The sequence below is a fragment of the Anolis carolinensis genome, chromosome 1 (genome assembly GCF_035594765.1).
Source record: "Anolis carolinensis isolate JA03-04 chromosome 1, rAnoCar3.1.pri, whole genome shotgun sequence".
Lineage (NCBI taxonomy): Eukaryota > Metazoa > Chordata > Lepidosauria > Squamata > Dactyloidae > Anolis > Anolis carolinensis.
The window spans coordinates 223877922-223893825 of record NC_085841.1 but is presented as its reverse complement, the minus strand read 5'-3'; the positions used below and the strand labels follow the sequence as shown (position 1 = coordinate 223893825).

The 15904-nt window shown below is 38.9% G+C and overlaps 1 protein-coding gene across 43 annotated transcripts in view; it reads right to left on the bottom strand.

Annotated features, from left to right (window-relative positions):
- Positions 1-15904, bottom strand: part of neb (nebulin) — a 229122-nt gene that overhangs the window by 132384 nt on the left and 80834 nt on the right. For all 43 annotated transcript variants that reach the window (XM_062965858.1, XM_062965887.1, XM_062965945.1 and 40 more), the window contains 12 exons: positions 14623-14727; positions 13875-13982; positions 12595-12906; positions 12091-12294; positions 9714-9818; positions 9506-9613; positions 7172-7483; positions 5626-5829; positions 4876-4980; positions 4674-4781; positions 1818-2129; positions 1190-1393 (listed from right to left, as the gene is read on the bottom strand). In XM_062965858.1, coding sequence (XP_062821928.1) covers positions 1190-1393; positions 1818-2129; positions 4674-4781; positions 4876-4980; positions 5626-5829; positions 7172-7483; positions 9506-9613; positions 9714-9818; positions 12091-12294; positions 12595-12906; positions 13875-13982; positions 14623-14727 — 2187 coding nt within the window. The remainder of the gene's footprint in view (positions 1-1189; positions 1394-1817; positions 2130-4673; positions 4782-4875; positions 4981-5625; positions 5830-7171; positions 7484-9505; positions 9614-9713; positions 9819-12090; positions 12295-12594; positions 12907-13874; positions 13983-14622; positions 14728-15904) is intronic.

The window sequence follows — 15904 nt, the reverse complement described above, 5'->3', positions numbered from 1 at the left end:
TTTCAATTTTCAATACCCAATTTTATTCAATAGGCTTTGAACTAATTTTCTAACTTGGTAATCGCTATACATTATGACCTAAATCCAGTTTGTAGTCCCAACTACAGCAGATCCTTAAATCAATGAAATTCACATATAGGCTGATAGGTGCCTTTTGATTCAATGAGTTCACTTTAATTGGGACTAGCATTTAGTCCTGTTTTATCAGCTATAGTCTGGCCCTAGAAAAGCTATAATTTCTAGTAGGCAAGAGACTATAGAGATTTACACAGAGGCTCTTGCCACAGTTGTTACATCATACAAGATTTTCACATGACTGTTGATTTGAATTCTGAAACAAAGCAGTTTCTTAATGGTGCTTCCAAATAAGTCGCAACACAACTCTGTGTATGTTTATTTTGATTTCAATGAGGTTGAGTCCTCAAATAAGGGTGCCTAGGAATTTTATATGGATGTTCTAAGTATTTGCATAGATTCTCAGCGCCAAACAATTCAATGAAGTACAATTTGTGGTGTCAAGGAGGAAAGCCAAGAATCAAAATCTGTATCCACATTGCAACATTATAGCAGTTTAACACCATATTAACCGCCATGGATATATGCCCTGGAATTCATAGTTTTATGAAAAATGGATCCTTCTTTGTCAGAGATATCTGATGCCACAACAAACTACAAATCCCAGAATTCCATAGGATGGAGGGATGGCAGTTAAAATGACATCAAACCATTTTAATTCTTCAGTGTGGGTTTTAATTCTTCATTTTAATTCTTCAGTGTGAGATTTTTCCCAATGCCAAATGAAACATGTTTGCACTTCAGTTGAACACCCTACAAGCCACTGCACAGTGTCTTTCATTAGTTCTTAAGTGATTCATTGCCTCTTCCCATTTTCAGTCACTGCTCGTCTCTGATTGATATATCAGATAATTTAAAAGTTAATCAACAAATAACCCAACTATAAAATACTTGTCATTAAAAAATAAGCCTTAGAGGTAATAAACTCAGTAATCAACTAAGACATAGCCAAAGCAATACATTTCATGTATTTAAACAGCCAAGCGAAAACCACCATATAAGAGAAATATTCAGAGCCTGTGCCTGTGAAAATGAAGTCATTGGTGTATTCTTTAATTCTCAATAGACAAATGCTTCTGAATCTAAGCTATGCAATAGGTTAGGTAGTACTCACCTTATTCATTGTTTCTGCATTATGCTTAGCCAGCTCCATTTCTAGAGAATCTGTCACACTGGTGAATTTGAACTTATCTGGTGGCTGGCGATAGAGCTTTTCACTGAGGATTTCTCCAGCCTTCTTGGCTTTTTCAGTATCCAATGAACCAATAGGGACCCAGCCAATCCCTTTCATCCACTGAAGATCGGATTTGTAGTAATTCTATGAATAAAAAATTCAAAATGAACAAGTTAACTTGTTATGCCTGTATAACCTGACTAGAAAACTAACCATTACTTCAGACATGAGATTATGAGTGTACTGTGGCCAGAAATTTGCTCATGTTCAAAGAGGCTCAAGAGTATGCCACAATTTTTTTTTGCATGGTGTCTGTATGGTTGTATTTTCAAAAGAAAAACTTTAAAACTCCAGAAGAAAATCAGATACTCCAAAAATCTGTACACACCAAACATTTCAGAAACTATCATTTCCTATATAGTTCATCTTTTTCTTTATGTGTGTTCTCTTGCTTACTTCAGATCGTCCACCCTTAAGACTATACATATATATAAAAGAAACATAACTAAAAAGTGTGGGTGTACTCTCATGTCTGCTTTGACCACAATAAAATAAAATGGGAACTCACATCACTCTGGAGATCATAGGCCTTTCTTGCTTGGATGACATCATTTTGATCTGGCAGGCATGTCCATTGGTGCAGGTGATGGCGGTAATCCACATCACTGACCAGTTTCTGGCAATTCTTGGCCAATAAGACGCCCAGCATATCCACAGGACTGGTGTACCTGGTCTTCGACTTCTCAAAGTCTTTCTTGTATTCCCTCTCACTCTGCATCTTGGCTACATTTATACAATGCACAAGTTTGGGGTCGTCCTGTACACTGCGTGCTCCAACATGGTGGCCAAGCTGCTTGCGATAGCCTTCTTTGTATTTATACTGTTGGAAAGAATAAAATGTATTTGAAAATGTGATATTTTTGTTTAGACTGCAGTCACGCAGCCATATATTCTGGAGTGAACAAATAATCTCTTTCCTTCCACTTCATGTGGTGCACATGGCTTCTCTGGTGGGGCCGGGCTGTGGCGCAGGCTGGTGAGCAGCTGCTGCAATAAATCACTCTGACCATGAGGTCATGAGTTTGAGGCCAGCCTGTGGCGGGGTGAGCACCTGTCAATTAATTTTTTTTAAAAAAAATAGCCCCTGCTCATTGCTGACCTAGCAACCCAAAAGATAGTTGCATCTATCAAGTAGGAAATAAGGTACCACTTATAAAAGTGGGGAGGCAAGTTTAACTAATTTACGACGTTGGAATGAGGAAGTGCCGTCAGAGTGGATGATGAAGCAGCTGCTCCCCCCGTGGCCAGAATCAAATATCCCCTCAGGAGAAGGTTAAATTGCCTCTGCGTCTGTCTGTCTGTCTGTCTCTGTCTCAGTTCGATGTGTTTATGGGCATTGAATGTTTGCCCTATATGTATATAATGTGATCTCCCCTGAGTCCCCTTCGGGGTGAAAAGGGCGGAATATAAATACTGTAAATAAATAAATAATGCTCAATAATTTAAAGACTCCACCTCTGCATCCCTCCTCCATCAGCCCTGATTCGTTGAGAGACATGCCAACACGTTTGGCTTATATTATCACAGAGCTTTCAGAGGAAAACAAAATTTAAGAATCAAAGCCAGGAAAAGCTTCCATTTCTTAATGCTTGCATATGACGCTCATGCACGTCAGAATACACGTCATAAGTCTGAAACCTACAGAGAACATCCGACTTATGATTTTCAGTACAAATTCACATGCCTAGTGAATACTTATAAAGTTTGTTTTAAAAAGGTGCTAAATCTAAAAAAAAATTAAAAATGAGTGGGCTAGAAGAAGAATACGATTATGTACAGATCAAAACTATCAAAATGTATCAAATCACTTCAGTACAAGTCTTGGAAAATGGGATTTTATGGCAAAATAATGCATATTCTCAGCCCATTTTTGATTCCTGTAAAATTTGTTCAGATGGATTTAGCACCTTTTAGAAACAAGCCACACATTTGGGGAAACGCAAAACCTTAAATAAAATTTTGCAAAAAATAAAGGAGGTGATAGATAGTGCCATGGAGACTCATATAGTAGAGTCTCGCTTATCCAACGTAAACGGGCCGGCAGAACGTTGGATAAGCGAATATGTTGGATAATAAGGAGAGATTAAGGAAAAGCCTATTAAACATCAAATTAGGTTATGATTTTACAAATTAAGCACCAAAACATTATGTTATACAACAAATTTGACAGAAAAAGTAGTTCAATACACAGTAATGCTATGTAGTAATTACTGTATTTACGAATTTAGCACCAAAATATCACGATGTATTGAAAACACTGACTACAAAAATGCGTTGGATAATCCAGAACGTTGGATAAGTGAGACTCTACTGTATATCCTTCTGTAATCTGGAGAAAATAAATGGGAAACTAACCGTTATGAAAGAATTTTCTATAGTTTTGTTTCCCTCTTAGCACAGGTTGGTTTCTATATAATCAGTCAGTAGGTTCTCGGTTAGTACATGTCAACTGAGTAATCCTTTCACAGCTTCCTGGTGGGCTACCTGATCTATTCAATTACATTTGCCCATTCATAGTTAAGAATAACATAGAGACTAAAGCCAAATTACACCTTCCATTGATTTTTAAAAGCAAAATCATATTTACCACTTTTATTCTGATAGAAAGTCAGAATAAAACTATACAATGCTACATTCCCTGTTCAGTTGAATTCTTTATGTCTGCTTTTCACATATTAACAATATTAAATCATGACAGATTATTTCAGATAATTCCTACTATGTACCACCTCCAAGGTCATGTGTCTGGCATGACTGCATGGAGCGCTGTTATCTTCCCGCCGGAGCGGTACCTATTTATCTACTCACATTTGTATGTTTTCGGACTGCTAGATTGGCAGGAGCTGGGGCTAACAGCGGGCGCTCATTCCGCTCCCGGGATTTGAACCTGTGACCTTTTGCATTTGGTACATAGTAGGAATTATCTGAAATAATCTGTCATGATTTAATATTGTTAAACCACGATAGATTGGATGTCTATGAAAACCTAGTTTATTAGATGCTTAATGTATGATGTCTATGAAAACCTAGTTTACTAGGTGTTTTCTGTGTCTATGAAAACCTAGTTACTAGGGGTTTAATTTAAGGTGATGGAAAACACGAAAAATTGGGAAAAAGTGAAACAATCTATTAAAACTACTAAATCTGTCCTAAACAACCCCAGATTAGCTATGGTTAATTATAGTTTCAAATGTCACAGACTTGGGGTCATCATTCAATAAATTTTACCCCTCAAAAATCATACCACTCTAAAAGTAACAATTTAAAATCTAGAGCTTTTTAAGGGAAATAGAAGAAAGAAAATTGGAAGGTGGATTTCTTATTCTGTAACAGCATCTGAAGATCTACAACCAGAAAAACATACCTCGCTTGCAATGTCTCTGGAAGCTTTAGCAGCCTTGATTGGAATGGCATCTACCCGGAGATCATACCCTTTCTTCTTAGACTCTTCCAATGCAAGTTTATATAATTTCTATAAGAAAAACAAATATGATTTTAATGTTTAAAATGTCCCTTTAACACATTTATAGTCTCATACAGATTTGGGGGGGGGGAAATCAACTTACTTCACTATAGTTGATTTTATTCTGCTGTGACAATATAATTTCAGGGGTATCTGGCATTATATGGATACTGGTTTTATCCTTATTCCAAGCGTCAACATACATATGCTAAAAAGAACAAACAAGAAGTATGTTATTTCATGAAAGCAATTATAGTATGGTAATAGTGCTATGGCTGAACAAGGATCCAATCCATCAAGTGTTCTAAATATGTTCTGCTGGAGAGAAGATAACAATTATACTAAATAATATGAAAACTACTTCTATCTGCACATTTCTATACCTTCCCAAGTTTAGAATCCACCCTCCACTTTCTTCAATAGTTTTGTCAATCCTATGGTTAAATCTTTATAGACTTGTATCTCCTGATAGGATTTTTGTAGGACTGGGGGTACTTATGTCTAGCCGTATCTAAGTTCAGTTATTTGAAATATCTGTTGTTTTTATGAAGAGCTGACAGATTCCTGAGGACAAACGAAAATAACTTCTCATAGTGAATGGTAAATTACTCATCCAAACAATACAATGTCTCTTTCAACCCTTTATTTATCTATTAATTTCCTACATCTTCCTCCCTGACATTCACTCCAGGCCATTCCACTCCTACCCGATTGTACCTTTTTCCCACTCAAGCATTCCATATTAACTCCCACACAATATTTTAAAAGATATCTGCAACTGCTCTAAAATAAGATATTCTTCCTCTTTCCTGCTCCCTTTCCTCCTTCCCCTCAAATGTGTAAGGAAACTTACATGGTTCATGATTTCAGAATTATGCTTTGCCAAAGCCATTGGTATGGAATCAATAGGACTAGTGAATTTTAGAGTGTCGGGATGCTGTCTATATAAGTAGTCACTCAAGATCTGGGAAGCTTTCTTATTCTTCTCAGCTTCTAAGGAACCACTTGGAGACCATCCAATACCTTTTAGCCATTCAAGATCTGCTTTATACATATTCTGGGATTTTGAGAAAAAAATAGATATAAAAAACAAACAATTCATCCTCCATTTCTATTAATACTGAGGGTTATTGCATTCACAAATCATGCAACTAAATGCACTTTTTAAAACAGGGATTCTTTTTGAAATACCACTTTCCATGGAATCACTCCCCTTAAACCCCAAAATAAAGGAGGGAGGCATCCTTTTTTTAAATACAACTTTCCATTTTTAAATACAACTTTCCATTCCCCTTCAACCCCAACAGTAAAGAAAATAGACATCCTTTTGAAACACCACTTTCCATGGAACTCACACCATCTTTAAACCATTAAAATAAGGAGTTTTTAGCAGGCCACCCATGTGAACACCCACACTGAAACATCACAAAATAATCAGACAAATCAACCATTCCTTCCCCCCAGAAAAAAGACAATTTTCAAGCATTTCTATGCACAGGGAAAGGAATGGAGTCAATTTCTGCCCATCTTTGAAATCCTCCCATTTCTACACACTGCAGAGGAGACCCATGATCAAACACCAGAAGCAATCCTGCAATGTTTGATGGTCTCTGTGGGAGTTTGTCTTTGATTGTGTAGAAACGGTAAGAAACGAAGAAAAACTTCCATATGATGAGGTCCTTTAATAAGAGGGTGACTCATACAGGACTAGGTAGTCTATGATATTGTATCTAGATCATTTAAGTACTTTAAGTCAGATTTCTCAGTTATGGCAACTGCTCTAAACTGTTTTAGCACAGATCTAATGCAATTTTAATTACAGTAGAGTCTCGCTTATCCAACGTAAACGGGCCGGCAGAACGTTGGATAAGCGAATATGTTGGATAATAAGGAGAGATTAAGGAAAAGCCTATTAAACATTAAATTAGGTTATGATTTTACAAATTAAGCACCAAAACATCATGTTATACAACAAATTTGACAGAAAAAGTAGTTCAATACACAGTAATGCTATGTAGTAATGACTGTATTTACGAATTTAGCACCAAAATATTATGATGCATTGAAAACATTGACTACAAAATGCGTTGGATAATCCAGAATGTTGGATAAGCAAATGTTGGATAAGTGAGACTCTACTGTACTTCTAAATGATAATAAAGTAATACTCAGTCCATACCAGCAGAATGTTCTGAATCATCTTAATGAGATATGATTCTGTCATAATTGGGAATTTCCCCATTGTTATCCTATTCAAGTGTTCTATATTAGCACATCCCATTCCTTTGTAATTGATTTATATAAAAAAAAGTTCAGTTGTTACATTTAGAAACCACGACCTCTGAAAGGAATTAACTCATTTGTACTATTTGGGGTTGGCTTTCTTTAGCAATACTTACGTCACTCTGGAGATCATATGTTTTCCTGGCATGTACAACATCATTCTGGTCTGGAAGACAAGTCCACTGGTGTAGATAATGGCGGTAATCCACATCACTGACCAGTTTCTGACAGTTCTTGGCCAATAAGACACCCAGCATATCCACAGGACTAGTGTACCTGGTCTTCGACTTCTCAAAGTCTTTCTTGTATTCCCTCTCACTCTGCAGCTTGGCTACATTCATAGAATGTACTAGTTTAGGGTCATCCTGTATGCTGCGTGCTCCAACGTGGTGGCCAAGCTGCTTGCGATAGGCCTCTTTGTATTTGTACTATAAAATATAAGACATCATTTCCATTACTTTTACATATAACTTCAAAAAATGCCACCCAGTTCCACTGTAAGACAATACCATCAATATGTATGTAACGAGCAGTCAAAAGATTGCTGTAATTCCTTTTTGCAATAAATTTTGAAAAAATGCTGAACTCAGTAGAATATATTTTCATAGACTTTTTTATGACATCAAGTGTTGATGTTCAAATGACTGGATGTTACTACAATCATTCAAGAGTTTCTCCAGACAAGAAACAAGAGTCAGGTTTTGTTCCTGAACAAACCAATTTCATTATCGAAATCAATGTCATGTTTTCCCTGTTCCCAAATTATTCCCAGAGAACTCTTGGCATTATTAAAATTTTCCATTCTCACTCCTCAAGTTAATTTAAACTAACCCATTATTTCCTGAACATTTCTCTCACTTCCTGTTGTCTCACTCCCATTCTTAACTTTAAATCGTGAGTAAGTTAAATGTTTGTAACTCAGGGACTACCTATATATTATTTATTTATTTCCAATATTTCTATCTCGCTGTTCTCACCCGAAGGGACTCAGGGTGGCAACAATTCAATGCCGACACATCATTAAAACAACAACATATAAAAATGTATTACAACCAGTTAAATACTGTATAAAATATAAAACATAAAACATATGCTAAAAATCTGTTCGTCCAATATCCGCCTACTTTATCCATATAACAGTCTGGGTCGTCTTTATCATTTATTTGTTAAAAGCCTGGGCACATAGCCATGTTTTTAAGGCTTTTCTAAAACTCAAAAGGCTTGGGGCTTGCCATATATCTCTGGGGAGGGTGTTCCACAGCTGGGGAACCACCACCGAGAAGGCCCTGTCCCTCGTTCCCACCAGCCACGCTTGTGAGGCAGGCGGGACCGAGAGCAGGGCCTCACCAGATGACCTTAGGGATCTTCCTGGTTCATAGGAGGAGATGCGTTCGGACAAGTAGATTGGGCCAGAACTGTTTAGGGCTTTATAGGTCAAAACCAGCACTTTGAATTGGGCTCAGTAGCATATCGGCAGCCAGTGAAGCTGGTTTAACAGGGGGGTGGTACGCTCCCAGTTATTAATCTGGCTGCCGCCCATTGTACTAGTTGGAGCTTCCAGGCTGTCTTCAGAGGCAATCCCACGTAGAGAGAGTTGCAGTAGTCCAAACGGGATGTAACCAGAGCGTGGACCACCGTGGCCAAGTCAGACCTCCCAAGGAACGGGCGCAGCTGGCGCACAAGTCTTAGTTGTGCGAAGGCTCCCCTGGCCACCGCCGAGACCTTGGGCTCCAGGCTCAGCGATGAGTCCAGGAGAACCCCCAGACTGCGAACCTGTGTCTTCAGGGGGAGTGCGACACCATCCAACACAGGCTGTAACCCTATTCCCTGTTCGGCCCTACGACTGACCAGGAGGATCTCTGTCTTGTCTGGATTCAATTTCCATTTGTTAGCCCTCATCCAGTCCGACACAGCAGCCAGACACCGGTTCAGGACCTGAACAGCCTCCTTAGTGACAGGTGGAAAGGAGTGACAGAGCTGGACATCATCTGCATACAGATGAGACCTCACCCCGAAACTCCGGATGATCTCTCCCAGTGGCTTCATGTAAATGTTAAACAACATGGGGGACAGTACTGAACCCTGTGGGACCCCACAAGTCAATGGTTGCGGGGCCGAGCAGGTGTCCCCCAAGGACACTATCTGGGAACGCTCCTCCAGGAAGGACTGGAGCCACTGCAGAACAGTACCTCCGAGCCCCATCCCAGCGAGGCGCCCCAGAAGGATACCGTGATTGACGGTATCGAAGGCCGCTGAGAGGTCCAGCAGAACCATTATATTACAGAATGAATTATTGAAAAACTATCAAAACTAGTAAGCCAATTACTTTTAAAACTTAAAATAGCTATTGGTACATATGAGAATCTTAGAAAGAATGTAGATGAGTGTGTGTGAGTATGAGAATTTTCTTAAGGTCCTTACATAAATGGCACATTTAGTACATGACTTACTTCACTAGCAATATCTCTTGAAGCTTTCGCCGCTTTGAGTGGTATGGCATCAGGTGGGAGGTCATAGCCTTTCTTCTTCAATTCTTCATATCCTAACTTGTAGAGTTTCTAAAGGAAAGAATAACACTGGAAAATTAGTATTTCTGCAAATCCCACAAAATTCGTAGACAGACCACCTATAGATTCTGATCCCGCAAAACAGACTTACATCACTCGTGTTAATTAAATTGGATCTGGACAAAATGATTTCAGGAGTGTCAGGCATTATGTGAACCTCAGTCTTATCTTTATCCCAAGCTTCTCTATAAAGTCTCTGAAAAGAAGGAAAAGAATGTGAATATAGTGTTTTGTGTAAGTGAGAAAAACGATATGCAATAGCAACTTTCAAAATATAGCGGAATACTTTTAATCAGGTGAATATACACAAGCACATGTCTTGAGATGTGCAAAACCAGATGTAAGAGAATAAGCAACATCTTCTTCCAGAAGGTACCTTGAAGGTCAGTCCCTTTTTCTTATTCAAATCTCTTTTATCACATACACACTACAATGTATATGAGTTCAAGCAAAATTCTTGCCCTTGTGGAAGAGCCCACAATCCTCTTCCTCTGCATTTTTGGATCTGACTATTCTGTTGTTCAACAATCTCTAGTTCTTTATATCTTCTGTCAGAAAAAAGGGCATTGTATGTGGATGTGTGGCTGCTATTGTGTCCACCAATATTTTGATGGCTGCATATTCCTCAGGACAGATCCTTTCTCTTATCCTTGGTAGCTTCATCTCTTGCAGTCTACAAGGATGGGGAGTTGTATGGATTCAAATGCTTTTAATTGTTTTAATGGTGCGGTTGTTTTTATTTTACTATGTTTTTAAAGGTGTGCTGGTACAGCTGTACCAGAAACTTCAACTTTATTTTCTTGCTGCAAATGTTTGCAATCATAGGACAGGCCACCTGTCAATCACCATTAAGTTTGGTTCCACCCCTTGATCAGGGCTCTGGGAGGGAAGGAGCCATTTTTAAGTTAGTCTCACTTAAGAAGCTCAGCTATAGGACGTAGACCAGCTCATCCCATAAAAAGCTTCATATTTCAAGAACACCAGGGATATAGACCATCCGGGGATACAGAACAGCAGCACAGAAACATCTGCAAGCCTTGGCTGGTAGGTCCACTCGACACCCAGATGCATTTGGAGTCGGCAGTGGGTCCCAGATCAGCTAGGCCCAGATAATAGACAGCCTGGGAGAGGTTATAAGAGGGTTTTCACAGTTATTCAAAGCCAATCGCCTGTCCCGTGGGGACAAGACTCCTTGAAGATTTATTATTTGTTCATCAATAAAGACTTTGTTATTTCTTTAAAGACTCAAAGGCCATCTTTTCAAGGAAATCCTCAACAACCTTTCTTTAGGCACCCTGGCTTCCCGCTGGGCATAAAGTGTACGTCCTATATAATAGACAATCAGTTACAGGCCCAGCACGTGACAGAATAAAAGGCATTGCTTATGTTGTGAAGCCGCCTTGAGAAAGGCGGGATAAATGAGCCGCAAATAAATAAATAAATAGTGCTTTTAGTCTATATTTGCAGTTTTGAACAAGTCAGGGATCTTTTGTCAGGATATTGTGTATTGTGAAATGTTAAAATCAATCTGGATTCAGCAATTATGGAGTTAATGAGAGTCTGCTATGATTGATGTATCACAGGACCAATGGGGTCAAGTGTGTTTTGACCGGGACTTACTATCTAGTTCCTGTGGAATGCGAGGGAGTTAGGTTCCCTGTGTAGAGCGGAGAACAGCGATGAGCAATGAGCAGCGTGTGTGTGCATGGTGCTTTCGGAAAGAACTCATGGAGGAGAAAGGACTGAATTTGCTCTATCTGTAAATAGAACATGTAAATAAAGTTGTTTGCCGTTGGACTACCAACTGAACCCTCATCTGCTGGAGTGAGTTTGTCCAGTGCTGTTTTCCACACAGGTAAACAGTCTGGAGAGAAGGAGGCGAACCGGGATGGTGAATTTTTGGATTTCACTCTGCTACCCATCATCCCCGCTGACATCTTTTACATAACCTACAATTAAGCAAGGCAAGGTAGTCTTTTGGTATAACATTGAATATTAATGTTATACCAAAATATTAATTTGGTATAATATTATACCAGAATATTAATGTTATACCTTTAAAACGAGTTTTAAAGGAGAGACCAATACACCACCGTTTACATATTTGTCATATATCCAGAAATAGAGTTGTTCTTTTTTGCACTTGTTCACAGAATACTATTAATATCTACATTGAATCAAATGAATTCAGTGGACATGTGTCACAGATAAGGAGAAACAAACAGGTAAGGAGACCTAATCAAGGTGGCAATTGTATATCTGCATGCCCAAGGGCATTATTCTAAACTGCATACAAAGCTCCATGGGACACAATGGAACATTTCTGAGTTAACATGCATTAGATTGCCCTCTAAAGCAGTGAATCAGACTACATGTTAGGGTGCATCACCCCCATCCACGTCACACATTAATCTTGAAAATAACTATCCCTCCTCATGGGCGTCACCTACTTGTTTGAGAATACTTACATCACTTCGGTGCTTGGAATTTTCTTTTGCCAGAATCACCTCCATTGAATCAGGAATACTTGTAAATTTAATTGTGTCTGGATGCTGACGGTATTTCTTTTCACTCAAAATCTCAGAAGCTTTCTTCTGGGTTTCAGACTCAAGAGAACCAAATGTGTTCCACCCAATGCCTTTCAGCCACTCAAGGTCTGCTTTATATGCATTCTGGCAAGGATGACAACATTTTTTTTTTATAATAGGTTTCTTACAAAGATATCTGAAAAATATGTTATGGTCTGACTGATAGATGCATACATATTCTTTCATTATTTAAATATTTAGATATTTCAGTGAGTTGGCTTGATTTCATTGAAAGCATACAGAGATTTATGAGGTTTTAGAACAAAAAAAAATTAAGGTCCTTCCTAAATGCATACATTTGGGCGTGAAGTGATGAAAAGTATTTAGAAAATTTTAAAAAGGTTTAACGATAAACCTAAAATAGGGTTCATAAATGTCACTTACATTACTTTGTAATTCATATACTTTCTTAGCATGGATGACATCATTTTGGTCTGGCAGGCATGTCCACTGGTGCAGGTGATGGCGGTAATCCACATCACTGACCAGTTTCTGGCAATTCTTGGCCAATAAGACACCCAGCATATCCACAGGAGTGGTGTATCTGGTCTTTGACTTTTCAAAGTCTTTCTTGTATTCCCTCTCACTCTGTATCTTGGCTACATTCATAGAATGCACAAGTTTCGGGTCATCTTGTATGCTGCGTGCTCCAACATGGTGGCCAAGCTGTTTGCGATAGCCTTCTTTGTACTTGTACTAAACCAAGAAAGAATATTTAGTGCAAAAAAGGGGAATAGCATCAAGGATGTGAGTTTCATTTGTGCCATGCTTGTTGGATGACAGAGTTAGAAGGAAAAAAATGTAGTTTCTTTATTAAAAAAAACAAAGGAGTAGCAGTAACATTTCTAAGCATACTCATTTGAGAGCAAGTTCACACAAGGAATGAAGCTCACATGTGGCTAATGTGGAATGTGGTTAAACATTAAAAAGGTAAAGGTTTCCTCTGACATTAAGTCCAGTCGTGACCGACTCTGGGGGTTGGTGCTCATCTCCATTTCTAAGCCGAAGAGCCAGCGTTGTCCAAAGACATCTCCAGGTCATGTGGCCGGCATGACTGCATGGAGCGCCATTACCTTCCCGCCGGAGCGGTACCTATTGATCTACTCACATTGGCATGTTTTTGAACTGCTAAGTTGGCAGGAGCTAGGGCTTAAAATTAAATAGCATTGTACAAAACATTTCTGTTTCGGGGACCAGCACTAAAGTACCAAATGTCTTAGTGCCAAATGTCTTAATGGGGGGAATCTCTCACAACCTCTATGATTTTAAATATAAGGTCTTATTTGGGTTCAGAGCATGAGATGTTATGGTAAAAACGTAGAGCAGAAATCAAAATCAGATTGTAGGACACTTAGTGCTCCAAAATAGAAGGTTAATTATCTGTGCCAGTATTGACATACAGTAAACAGATCAGGGCTTCAAAATAAAACATGTCTGAACAAAGTCCGCGAGAATGTAACATTTAATTAATTTCAATTCTAGATGGGAATTTGCAGTAGGAATGTTGTTGTAAAGCAAAAGGCATTCTGCACGCATAGAAGAACTTTGTCATTGTGTTAGCTTAAGAAGCGCATGTGTAGCGGACAGATGTTCCAGTTAACTTATATTTACTGAGCCCTTGAGAACTCAGCTAAATGCATGCTTCTATTTGCAGTATTGCTTACTTCACTAGCGATGTCTCTTGATGCTTTAGCTGCTTTCACCGAAATTGCTTCAGCGGTGAGGTCGTAACCTTTCTTTAACATTTCTTCATATCCAAGTTTATACAGTTTCTAATATGAAATGCAAGAAGAACACAAAGAGTCAGTGCAAAGCAGATGTTTCTCCAGCTGGAGGTAGAACTCCCATATGTGGAACTCCCATATGAAGAATTTCAGAAAGAACATTAAAATGATATTGTGTTCCTTCAAAATGATATTGTGTTTCTTCAAAATGCTTCTGCTGACTGAGGTTAACATCCTTTTTTTGGCTAAGTATACTTGGTGCTCTCTAAAAACAAGGTCTTCCTTCTTTTCCTCCCACTGACACTATAAATTTTTTACAGAACTTCTTTTAACATCTGCTATAGCAGTCAGAGGCCACACAGGTAGCATGATGTCACAAAGCCAAAATAAGAGTAGGTAAAACATCGCCCCTCCATTTCACCCTCACTGGATTAAAATTGTTTCTCTGCTCAGCAGATATTCTCCACTAAGGGGGAAATCTTCTTAGCTGATCTAGTATGCAAAGTTCTTCCTAAAATGCAGTTTTCTGCACATTTTAGCTCCACCTGGTTATCACTCAATAAACAATTCCAAAATTTGCTTCACGTTTCATATTAAGTGATAATTGTCAACATTCTAGGGATATGCAGAAACCTAACCAATATTCCCAACAACACAAATGATAACCAATTCTCGCATATTCCTTTACCTCGCTGTAATTAAACTTGTTTGCTTTGGATAGCATAATATCCGGTGTATCTGGCATCACATGAATCTTTGTCTTGTCCTTCTCCCATGCCTCTATGTATGCATGCTATTAAAACAAAATAATAAAAGAGAAATAAATGCATTTTTGTACTTATACTATATAGGTGTTATCATACAGATAATTGAACTGAAATGTTGCTGTTGTTTAATCTTTCAGTTGCTTCCGACTCTCTGTGACCTCATGGACCAGCCCACGCCAGAGCTCCCTGTCAGTCGTGGCCATGCCCAGCTCCTTCAAGGTCAAGCTAGTCACTTCAAGGATACCATCCATCCATCTTGCCCTTGGTCGGCCCCTCTTCCTTTTTCCTTCCATTCTCCCCAGCATAATTCTCTTTTCCAAGCTTTCCTGTTTTCTCATTATGTGGCCAAAGAACTGAAATAAGTATGCCTAATTTTTGAACTAAAAGCATACATAATGTCATGCAGAGGAAGCCCTTCACATACATTGCCCTTGACATGGGAGGACAAGCCCAATAGTGGGCTTACATTGATTGTCAAGAATGTTCCCGAGTGTAGCACTTTCAGTAGTACCTACAGGAGATATCGGTATTTATTTACTTGATTTGAAGAAGATAAAAGGAATCCTAGAGGCTACATTAGGATGAGCCTCCATGCTTTAAGAATCAAGCTTGTTCCTTCATGTTAACTGCAGAGGCTCCCTGCGCCTTTTGGTAATGCTTGGGTGTAACAAAATGTTGAAAGCTGACTTTTAAACAGGCCCGGCCCAACACAGGATGCCGACCATGCCCCTGCGTTGGGCGCCATGTTCCCGGGTGCACTATTGAGTCCCCAGGAGGTGGGGCCAGACCTGGCCCCGCCTCCCGTGCAGCGCGAGACTAAATGGCCTAAGAGGTCTTTTCCAATCCTCTTTATTATTATTATTATTATTATTATTATTATTGACACAAAGATACAGTATAACACAGCAAATGAGAGATATATATATGCTGAATTTCATATCACAAAATCACAAGTTGAACGCTTCCCCAGCATTTAGGACTGTGTGATGTATGATGATGATGATGATGATGATGATGATGATGAACAACATTGAGGCTGTGTGGCCATCTGTCAGGGGTGCTTTGCTTGTGCTTTTTAGTGCACATAGGCAAAAGGGGGTTGCACTAAATGGCTCAAAAGGTCTCTTCCAACCCTCTTTATTATTTTTATTATGATTATGATAAACATTGAGGCTGTATTTGTTCCCGTTTGGTTTCTTGGAA